Raw genomic sequence first — 10,604 nt, 5'->3', positions numbered from 1 at the left:
ATAAGTAAACTTTAAAAAAAAAAAAAGAAATCATTTACAAAAGAAAAGGAAAGAAAAAAGAAAAACAAACTTTGCTCCACCCCAGCTGGCTTTCTCCCTGTCTCTCTCTCTCTTCCTCCTATCATCAATTTTTCAGAATTATTATAAAATATACATAGATGAAATTTACCATTTTTACCATTTTTAGGTACATCATTCGGTGGCAGTTAAGTGCAGGGACAACTTTGTGAAGAACTGTTTTGCACAGTCTGCTTTTCCAGCAACTGTACCTCTTCACATTCCCGCCAGTAACACACTGGCATCCCAGTTCTGCACATCCTCACCAACATTTGTCCTTTCTGGCTTTTCAAGAACAGCCACCCTAGAGGGTGTGAAGGGAGGCTTCATTTGCTGCAGGCCACTCACTGTGCCTTCAGTAGTTGAGTCCCCTCTCTGAAATGCACCATTAATTTGACTCTTTACACCTTTGCTGTCCCACCAGCAGCTGACACAGCTCTGATCTCCCAATTCAAACTCCAGTGGACTCCACGGAGCCTGTGGATTGATTCTCTTTGGGGCAGGTGTCTAGCTGGCTCTGGCCAGGGATGCAGTGAGATGATCCACAGGCCTTCTGCTTCCAGGAGGGTGCTGAAGCCACTTTCTTGCTGGGGGCAGGCAAGAAAAGACTGGTGGGTGCAATGGGGACCCAGACCAGTGTAGACACAGTGAGAGGCAGGAGGCAGGAGTGAAACGGAGTGATCACCAGGAACTGGCCTTCAGAAATGTCAATTGTCTACATACCAAGAGGGGAGCCATCTCTTATCAAGAAACTCAAGTTCATGAGGGTCCCAGATCCTGGATGGCTAACAGTGTTTGGAGTTTTTTGTTTTTCTGTTTTATTTTTTTTTTTATTTATTTTTTTTTCCAGAATTTGGGCAGTGGACAGATCTGTGCAGGCTGCATCCACACCCCATGAAAAGCCAAACTTTAATCAGATATGATGGTGACAGTGGTGTCAGAGCAAGGGGACCCGGATACCATCCTGGGGACCATGAGGCAGGGCACCCGCACTGCTGCCTGCTTCCCCCCCGCCACCTCACCACCTGGGCCAGGGTCTCTGCAATGGTTGGCTTTCTGGGTTTTCTCTAATTTATGCTCTTGGATGACAATTCTCAGCAGTGGGGAGAATCCAACCCCTCTTGGAGGATTCGATGGAAGCCACAGACCTGCTATCTACAAAACACAGTTTTGTATTCACTTGGGTGGATGTGAGACCATGCTGTGTGTCCAATGCCATTCCCCTTTCCCTTGGGCAAACAGGAACAGTGCACCTGCCAGCCTGCCGTGTGGTTAAAAGGAACCTCTGACTGAGTTCTGGACAATGAGCTGACAGCAGAAATGATGGGCACCCCTCCCAGGCCCAGCCCCCACACTGTCCTCATATCTTCCAGTCTTCCTCTCCCTGCCCTGCCGGCCAGAGGTAGAGGATCCCGGGGAGGACTTCCAGCCCTGCAGACAGGAAGACAGACAGAGGGAGGAGCCTGGGCTCCCGAATGACCTTGGGAAGCAGAGCCTCCCCACCCAAGACAACCTGCTCTGCTCAGGGACTTAAGTGAGAAACCACCATGGATGCCACTGGTCTTGAGGGCTCCTTGTTAGAGCTGTGAGACTCCCCTGAGCAGTGTCCCCTGGAGGCAGCCATCCGCAAAGCCCGCTTTGCTGCTCACTCAGTCCTGATTGCATCCGGCTTGGCTCCTTTGTTCCACACCTAGTAAACTACTAGCACATTCCAGTCCCACCTCCCTGGAGTGTACCCACGTCACCCTGTTCCCAATCTTTCATCACCCATTAACACATGCTCCCTGATGGCAACTGTGTTTCTCATACTGGCAGGGGCTTGAGGCCCACAGAAACCACACAAATGGCTGGGGAACCCCCAGCGTGTCACATGACCATCCTGTGCACAGTGGCACTAACTCCCGCCCCACTGGCACCATGAGTATCAGGGCGCTTCTTGGAACACAGATGCCAAGAGCCTCCACTGCAGAGGGTGCCTCAGTCATCAGATAAACTGATTGTCAAGATGGTGACAAGGAGCTAATGCTCTCTACCCCTGCACTTGCAGTAGTGTCTGCCCCTTGGCAGGTGGTGAGCTTGTCCCCAGGGTGCGCCCCCCCCCCCCCCCCCCCCGCCATGGGACCTGACCCTGGAGCCTGTGCCGCTGCAGAGGACACTTTCTTTCTCCTGAACCACCAGCTGTGCCCAGCCCCCACCCTGGAGGGGTCCCTAGGGGACATAGGCAGCATCACTGGACAGGGCTGCTCAGAGACACTCTGGAAATCTCATCCCCACAGCCTTGTCTCAGACTTTTGGGACCTTGGGGGGTTTTGTTTGTTCGTTTCATGTAAATGCTCTCTTGAGTAATGACAATCATGAGTCCCTAGAACCAGAGGAATTTTCTGGGAAAAGAGTAAGGAGAGGGTGGAGGTAGGTGGCCTAGGATGGTCCTGGGTTTGCTCCTTCAGTGCTTGCCCAGGGTCAAGAGCCAGGCAGGAAGCCCTTCAAAGCTTGCTCAAGAGTGGAGGAGGCTTGAGGGACGGGGGAAGAAATGGGAGGGGGCTCATTCTGGTTGCCCTGGCCCTGCCTCAGTCTCCTCCATAGCCCAGAGAGATGGGACCAGATGTGGACACTCAGAAGCCGCCAGTAGTCCAGGCTCATGGGACTCAGGGCAGGACAGAAGAGCAGGAACTGGGCATCAAGCAGGAGTCGGTAGTGGAGAGACGGTGGCTGGCAGGAGTGTCACTGCTCAGAAGAGGCAGGGATCAAAGCACCTGGAGGGCTCTCCAGGGCAAAGGCAAACACTGAGGTCCCTGCTGCTCCCACAGAGCCCTGCCCCCACACCCCTCCCCCGTCACCACCACCACCAACCCCCCTCCCCGCCTACTATAAGGGCCCCCGCCCAAGCAGGGTATCCAGGCTGTGGAGGTGACATGGCCAAGTCACACCTGCTGCCGTGGCTGCTGCTGCTCTCCACACTCTGTGGCCCAGGCGCTGGTGAGTCTCCCCAGCCTCTCCTCGCCTCCCTCTCACCTGGGGCCAGGTGAGACATCCTGGGCATCTCCACGCTTACTGAGCTCTGGCTCTGAAGCAGGCATATCCCTACTTTGTACAATAGCCCCATTTCAAGATGAGCTCGGAGAGGCTCCAGGACTTGTCCAAAGTTCCACAGCTGGTGGGCGCTAGAGCAGGAAAGCAGAGCTATCTGACTTCATCGTGTTTAATGGCCAAATGCTCCCAGTAAATTGGATTTGGAGATTGGGTGAAGTCAGAGTGCCAGATGTGGCCTAAATTCCAAGGTTGCTCTGGCCCCAAACTGCAGCTGACCGGACCGCCTCATCTCTGACTTGTGCCCGGGGCCCTGAGTTCTGGTGCCAAAGCCTGGAGCAAGCCTTGCAGTGTAGAGCGCTGGGGCACTGCCTACAGGAAGTCTGGGGTTACATAAGAGCTGTGAGTACCACCCATGGATGCACCGAGACTGGAAGTCTGGTATAAAGGGTGCTGGGTAACCTCTGGATGGACCTGAGGGGATTCAAGCCCCACTAGGGGAGGGATAGGATGGATGGGATGTGATGGATAGGATGGGATGGGATGGGATAAGATGGGATGGATAGGATGGGATGAATGGGATGGGATGGGATGGGATGGGATGGGATGGGATGGGATGGGATGGGATGGGATGGGTTGGAATAAGATGGGAGGCAGTTGCCTGTGCCTTAGAGTGTCCTGTCAGCCTCTACCTGCTCTGTTAGCCTAACACACCTGAGCTGGGGGCATGCCCCCCACTCAAGTGCCCCACCTGGGGCCCCCTCCCCAGGATGACCTGTGCCAGGAATGTGAGGACATCGTCCGCATCCTCACCAAGATGACCAAGGAGGCCATTTTACAGGTGATGAGGCCCAAATCCTGGATGAAGCTTATGGGCCAACAGCTGGGGGACAAAGCAGGGCACAGAGGTTAGCCCCCTATAGGAGCCATTTCCAGACCAAAAGTGAGGCCCAGGTCTGCCTGGGGACTCCAGGATCCTCCTGGCCAGGAGAGGGCCCCGGGAGTGAGCTCAGCAGCACAGCCAGAAATCGTCTTTCCTAAGGGGGAAGAGCCCTCCCTATATCCAACTACTTAATTTCTTGGCACTCTCTGAACTCTAGAGCCCTGGGAGAGGGTGGCCAGTCCGCCTGGTGGTGGTCCTGCATCCAGGGACTCGGGTGGGGACAGATCTCAGAGAGGCCAGCCTGACTGTCCCTTCTCCAACCTTGTCGGCCTCCCACTGCCTCCCAGGACTCAATACGGAAATTCTTGGAGCGTGAGTGTGATGTTCTCCCCTTGAAGCTGCTCGTGCCCCAGTGCCATCACATGCTCGACACCTACTTCCCAGTGGTCATCGACTATTTCCAGAACCAGATTGTGAGAGCCCAGCAACCTCACCTCCAACCTGCCTCCCTGCACAGCCCCCATGCCCACCCATGCCGAGTTACCCACACATACAACACCCCAGCCCCCCCCCCCCCCACATCCTACCCATGGCCTTTCCAGGAAATGCAGTGGTCCTCAGCCAGGTGCCCCAGATCACAGCCCTCCCTGCTCCGCTATACCATACAGAGTGGGCCTGCACGGTGGGCTTATAAAGACCCACCACACACCCTCACACCCTTCACACACACTCATGCTACACACTCAGTCTCATGTAGAACGCACACCATCGCTCATACATACAAACACACTCTCACACCCATGCTTGCACTCATCCATTCTCACAAACATACACCCTCGTGCTCATTCACACACATTCCCGGACACCTGACCAATCACCCCACACGGTCCCACCTCTGCCTTTGGGCTCCCCCCACCTCGCCACAGAACCCTAAGCCACAGCTCCCAGCCAGCCTGCTGGCCTCCACTCCAGGCTCAAAGCCAGTGGTCTTAGTACAAGTCCTTGAGCCAGGCTGGGAGGAAGTGGGCTCCCTCCCTCACCCTGCATTGTGCCCTAGAACCCAAAGGTCATCTGCAAGTACCTGGGCCTGTGCAGACCTGAGCGTCCGGAGCCAGGGCAAGAGCCAGAGCTGTCAGACCCCCTGCTGGACAAGCTGACCCTCCCCGTGCTGCCCAGAGCCCTCCAGGCGAGGCCTGGGCCTCATACACAGGTGAGGGAGGCCCCCTGCACTGCTGGCCCCTCATACCAGACAGATGGGAATCCAGAGAGCTGGGGCCACAGCCAAGGCCCATAAGTGTTTGCTCTAGGAAGGGCAGAGCCAGAAAGGGAAAAGAAGCTCTAAGCAGGGCCTAAAGCAGGAAGGGGAAAGGAGGAGGTGGGGGAGGCGGAGCCCGGAGAATGCCTTCTCCGGGTGTCCAGCCCAGCAGGCCTCACCTGGAGGCGATTCTCTCCCCAAGGACCTCATGGAGCAGCGGTTCCCCATCCCCCTCCCCTTCTGCTGGCTCTGCAGGATGCTGATCAAGCGAATCCAAGCCGTGATTCCCAAGGTGAGGCATCCAGGAATACTCGGAGCTGCTCTGCTCTGCAGGCCCTTCCACAGCTCCACCCTCCCCCACCCTTCCTCACACCCATCAAGAGAAGTAGGCAGGGGGGAGACATCGGTGCATTGCCCCCTCACAAGGGACCCCAGAGCTCAAGCTTGGGCTCTGGGGGCTAGGGTTCATTCAACAATTGTAAAGCCCCCCATCTATGCCAGGCATTGTCCCTACTTTGAACAAAAATGAAAAAGACCCAGGTCTTGTCCTCCAGTAGCTCATCATCTGATAGCAAAGAATCCCAGTTGTCTCCATAGAAAAGGTGCTTTAATTTGGCAAAAGGAGAATTTCTGCAGGTGCATTCCCCATTCTTACCCGCGCCAAACTTGGGAGTCTCCCAGACCTGTAGTGACCATCACCCAGGGTCTCCTCGGCCCAGGGCTGCCCTGCCTTGGAATAGGGTACAAGGTAGTGAGGCCCTGCCCCCTGAGCTCTTCCCAGATGGCAGCTTGCAGGCCTCCTGGCACTGAGGGCTCATAGCAGCGGACAAGGTCCCCACTTTCCCAAGTTGGCACTGTGGGGGGAAAGGGTTTTTGCAGTTAGGTTCAGAGAATCAAAACAGATGACGAGAGGGGCTGAGCTGGTTGGTCAGGGAGAGTTTCTGGGGAGGTGGGGATTAAGAAGACAAGGCCCTGGCAGACGAACGGTCACGGTCAAGAACAGGCATGGCAAGCCTGAGGAACAGAGAGCCAGTGTGGCCATGGCAGGTGGGCCCCGGCAGAGCAGTCAGAGAAGGGGACAGAGGGGCAGGCACTGCCGGGCCATGCGGAAATATCTAAGCCAAGTTAGGAAACACTGGCTTTTGTTGTGAATGCAATCTGCAGCTCTGGAAGGATTTCAAGCAGGGGGATGCCGTGATCTGATTCGCGCTTTAGAAAGATTGCTCTCCTACAGTTTGAAGAGCGGATTGGGCAGGTGGGAGGCAAGAATGAAAGGAGAACATTAAGGAGATGATTGCAGTCACCACGGTGAGAGAAGGCGGGCTCACTGGGACTGGGTGACGGAAGGGGCCTGGGGAGTGAGGATCTAGGATGGACGACTGGCTTGAGGAACGGGCTCTTTGGTGATGCCACCAGTTGAGATGCATAAACTTGAGAATATACAGGCTTGGCCAGAAAACTAAAATGCTCCTTAGCCATGAAGTCCAAGATGCCTCTGTGCCCTACAAAAGGAGATGTTAAGCAGGTAGCTGAATACCCCCAAGCCTCAGGGGAAAGCTCAGGTCCAGAGACCTCCATCTGAGAGTTGCTGGCTGTGGACAAGATTTAAATCTGAGGGAAAGAGTAGGGACATCCAGGGACATGGTGTGGACAGGGTGGAGGAGAAGGCCTGGTTCAGCAAGGGGAAATGCCAGCACCAGAGCATAGGCAACAGCCAGGAAGGAGCGGGAGGGGGGGAGGGCACAGCATGGCATGATGTCACAGAAGCAGAGAGAGAAGGAAGCATTTCAAGAAGGAGGGGCTGAGAGCTGCTGTGAGGTGGAGGCAGGCACGACCAGTGTGATGGGGACAGAGGCCCGAATGGAGTGGGCCCCAGGGAGAAGGGAGGGCAAGAAGTAGAATGGCAAATATCCACAATTCCTTCAAGAAGCTTCTCCGGGAAGGGAGGCAGAGACAAGTGAGTCATGTTTGTGTGCCGATGAGACTGGCCAGCAGGTGGGAGAAGCAGTGAGGTGGGGGGAGAGCGTAACATAGGGGTGAAGTACTTGAGAAGGTAGGGGCAGGTGTCCAGTGCGCCACAGGCTGGCCTTTGATAGAGCAGGACCACTCCTCTGTCACTAAAGTGGGGAGGTTGAGCCAAGTGTGGATTCTGACACAAGCAGGTGTGAGTATTTGGTGAAATGTATCCCTTCGGAAGGTAAGACACCCCAGAGACGTGCAGTTCACTGTGTCCTGCTCCCAACTCCACCTTCCCAGCAATGGGGGCAGTGGGGCCACGAGCAGGGGTAGACCCAAGGCCAGTCTGTGGCATCCAGCTTCTTTACGCGTATTGATTGAATGAATAAAGGATGAGCGAATGAGCCAGAGTGCTCGTCACCTCTGCCTCTCTCCTTGCCCTTCAGCTAGGAGGCTGAGTTCAGGATCCGCGTGGGCTGGGGAAACTCCTTGCTTCCCCCAGGGGCTCCTGAAACCAGGGACATGCTGGCTCCAGAAGCCACAGATGAGAGCTAATCCACCTTCAGGGAAACATAGCAAGCCCTGGGTCTGCAGGGAGAAGATACAGGTCTGACTGCACCTATGCCCCGGGCCACCATATGGCCTTGGTGATGCTCACCCGTCTGGGCTGGCCATGATCCTTTCAGCAATTCCAGGGCCATTGGACCCAGGGCTGGGTCTGCACCTTGGTCCTGCACTCACTTAGTGACTCTGGCCAAGCCCCTTGGACTCTCCAATGCCCGGCATAATCGTTCTCCCTCCCAGAATAGAACCACTAGCGCTGGGCACAGAGTAGATCCTGCCAGGGAAGGTCCCACCCTGCCCTCTCTCTGCCCCCACCCCAGGGTGTGCTGGCCATGACCGTGGGCCAGGTGTGTCACATTGTACCCCTGGTGGTGGGGGGCATCTGCCAGTGCCTGGCCGAGCGCTACACCGTCCTCCTGCTGGACGCACTGCTGGGCCGCGTGCTGCCCCAGCTGGTCTGTGGCCTCGTCCTCCGCTGCTCCAACGAGGACGCCGCTGGCCCAGGTGAGCCTGCTGCCTCAGCCCCCTCCCACTGCCCACTCTTCTCTTCCCCTGCCCCTGGCCTTGCACCGCCCTCCCCCTCCCCAGTCCCCCCACACTGCACCGAGCAGGACAGGAACTGAGTACCTCTGCGGAGCAGTCTTCACTGTGTCCTCTCTAGTCCTCACAGCTCTGGAGTCCCTGCCTGGAGAATGGCTACCTGAAGAGTCCACGTGCCACCTCTGCATGTTTGTAACCAGCCAGGCAGGGAACAGCAGTGGGCCGGCCATGCTGCAGGCAATACGCCAGGCCTGCCTCAGCTCCTGGCCGGACAGGCAAAAGGTGCGGGACAGGCACGTGGGGGACTTGGGACCCTGGGCCTGCCCACAGTAGCGGTTGAGCCCAGGAAAGTCTTCCCAGTCAGAGACACACAGAGTGGTCTGACCACTGCCCTTGGGGAGCTCAGACGGACAGGCCAGGGACCAAAAAAACACGGAACAATAACTCAGGGCGAAACCTGCTACGGTCACAAGTTGCCTCTGGATGAAGGGCTCGGGCTCCAGAGGACCTGCAGGCCTCCCTCCTGGGCAAAGAATGAGGCCCAGTTATCTATGAGGAGCTGAATAACACCAGGGCCCACTGGAGCAGGAGGGGGCCTGGCCTTCTCTCCAGGGCCCCCGTCCTATCTTCGCCCCATCCCTCCTCTCAATGTGACTCACCCACCTATGGAGAGGGCTGGGCTTGAAGGTCCTAGAGTCCAGGACTCAGAGTCAGTAAATTCCCTTCACAAAGTAAAACCCTGAGGGAAGCATAATGACTACCTTCTCAGGAGGCAGGTTTCTGTATGGTACCGCCCTGCTCAATGATGTTTAGAGCTCCCCACCGCCCACCAACATCAGGTTGCCAAGACCAGAAGAGCTTTAAATTGGGGGGGATGGGGAGTTGGTGGCACAGGTCAGCCCCTGTGCCTGAGTTTCAAAGCCCTCATCTCCAGTGTCTCTGGCTTTCCCAACAGAAACCCTCCATTTCAGCCCATGCCGTCTTGTTCACAGCCAGAGCTGCTCAGTGGAGGCCGATGGCTGGATCTCCACTGGGTCAGGAGGGAGCCCTGGGGAGATCCAGATAAGGGGAGAGGCCAGGACGGTTAGATGGGAGAGTCTTGCAATGGGCCCGGTTCTACCCCACGCCTGTTTCTGTCCCCTTCCTCAGTGTGAACAATTTGTGGAGCAGCACATGTCCCAGCTGCAGACCCTAGTGTCCAGGGGTGGGGATGCCCACACCACCTGCCAGGTATGCTCACCCTCCCAGCTGGTGCTGGGACTTTCCTCAGATCCCAGAGCCCCCACCCTCTCTCGTCCATGATCTTCAGAGGCCCTGCTCCTCTGGGCCCAGGGCAACCCCAGGAGGGCAGGCCCAGGACTGGGAGGTCCCCCCCATGCTATTTTAACACAGAAAAGATAGTCTCGGATGGGTCAAGAAAAAGCCACAGAACAACAGAAAAGGAGACATATGGGAAGGGCAGCTTTAAGGAGTGTGGTCTGATGCACATTTGGGGACGGGGGTTGTTCACTGAGCAGTGTGTGCTCGGCAAGGGGTGCGAAGTGAGTGTTCTGGGGCAAGCACCCTACGTCTGCAGGCCCTAAACCCAGAAGGCCCATGGCTCAGGAGTGGCTCAAGAGGTCTCACACCAAGAGCACCCACCAGGTGGCAGGTGGCAAGCTGCCCCTTCCAGCTGGAGCTTCCTGTCCCCCTCGGAACTGGGAATGGGGAACAGGCCTCAGGCCCTCATGCTGTCCCTGTGGCAGGTCCTGGGGGCGTGTGGGACTACGTCCAGTCCTCTCCAGTGCATCCACGTTCCTCACTTCTGATGAGAACTCAAAGCCATGCCAGGTGAGTCCAGGCTTTCTAGTTGAGGGGAGGAAGAGGTGGGTGGGTCCTCACCCATCAGGACAGGGAGCCCCCTGCTCCCCAAGCAGGAAGAGGTGCCCAGTGCTGCTGGTTGCCCTATGCTCCTCCTCACAGGCCACAGCTCAAGGCTCCTGAGGGTCGCTGACGACACCACTTCAAGAATGGCCTCTCTCACACCCTCTCCTCAGAATCCTTGCTGCTGGTGCCAGGCCCAGCTCCCACCTCCCCTGCCCTGTCCCAGGCCCTCAAGGGGAGCTGCAGCCACCCTCTGCACCCAATGATGCTCTGTATTTGATGTACCAAGCCCAACCTTTCCTGAGGTTCAGGGGAAATCAGACTTTGCTGCACAAAAATGTTGTCTCCTCCGACGCCAGGAGCCCCACCATCATCGGACCCCGCCTTCCGGAGACGCACTTCTCTCTCCCTATCATTGTCCAAGTCAGAGGTAGCACCTTGGAGTGTGAGGGGCGAGTC

General features: G+C 56.7%; 1 protein-coding gene across 1 annotated transcript; it reads left to right on the top strand.

The window, feature by feature from the left end:
* Window positions 1–2,969: 2,969 nt before the first annotated feature.
* On the top strand, window positions 2,970–10,335 carry SFTPB (surfactant protein B). The gene is made up of 11 exons (XM_047852983.1): window positions 2,970–3,033; window positions 3,359–3,486; window positions 3,854–3,925; window positions 4,315–4,440; window positions 5,025–5,177; window positions 5,425–5,514; window positions 8,063–8,254; window positions 8,421–8,564; window positions 9,432–9,512; window positions 10,028–10,112; window positions 10,245–10,335. The coding sequence occupies exons 1-10, from the start codon at window positions 2,970–2,972 to the stop codon at window positions 10,088–10,090; spliced, it is 1,113 nt and encodes a 370-aa protein (XP_047708939.1). The 3' UTR covers window positions 10,091–10,112; window positions 10,245–10,335.
* Window positions 10,336–10,604: the final 269 nt, after the last annotated feature.

This window comes from Prionailurus viverrinus, chromosome A3 (assembly GCF_022837055.1).
Source record: "Prionailurus viverrinus isolate Anna chromosome A3, UM_Priviv_1.0, whole genome shotgun sequence".
Taxonomy (NCBI): Eukaryota; Metazoa; Chordata; class Mammalia; order Carnivora; family Felidae; genus Prionailurus; species Prionailurus viverrinus.
The sequence above is the reverse complement of the archived record's forward strand: the minus strand, read 5'-3'. Positions and strand labels throughout refer to the sequence as shown.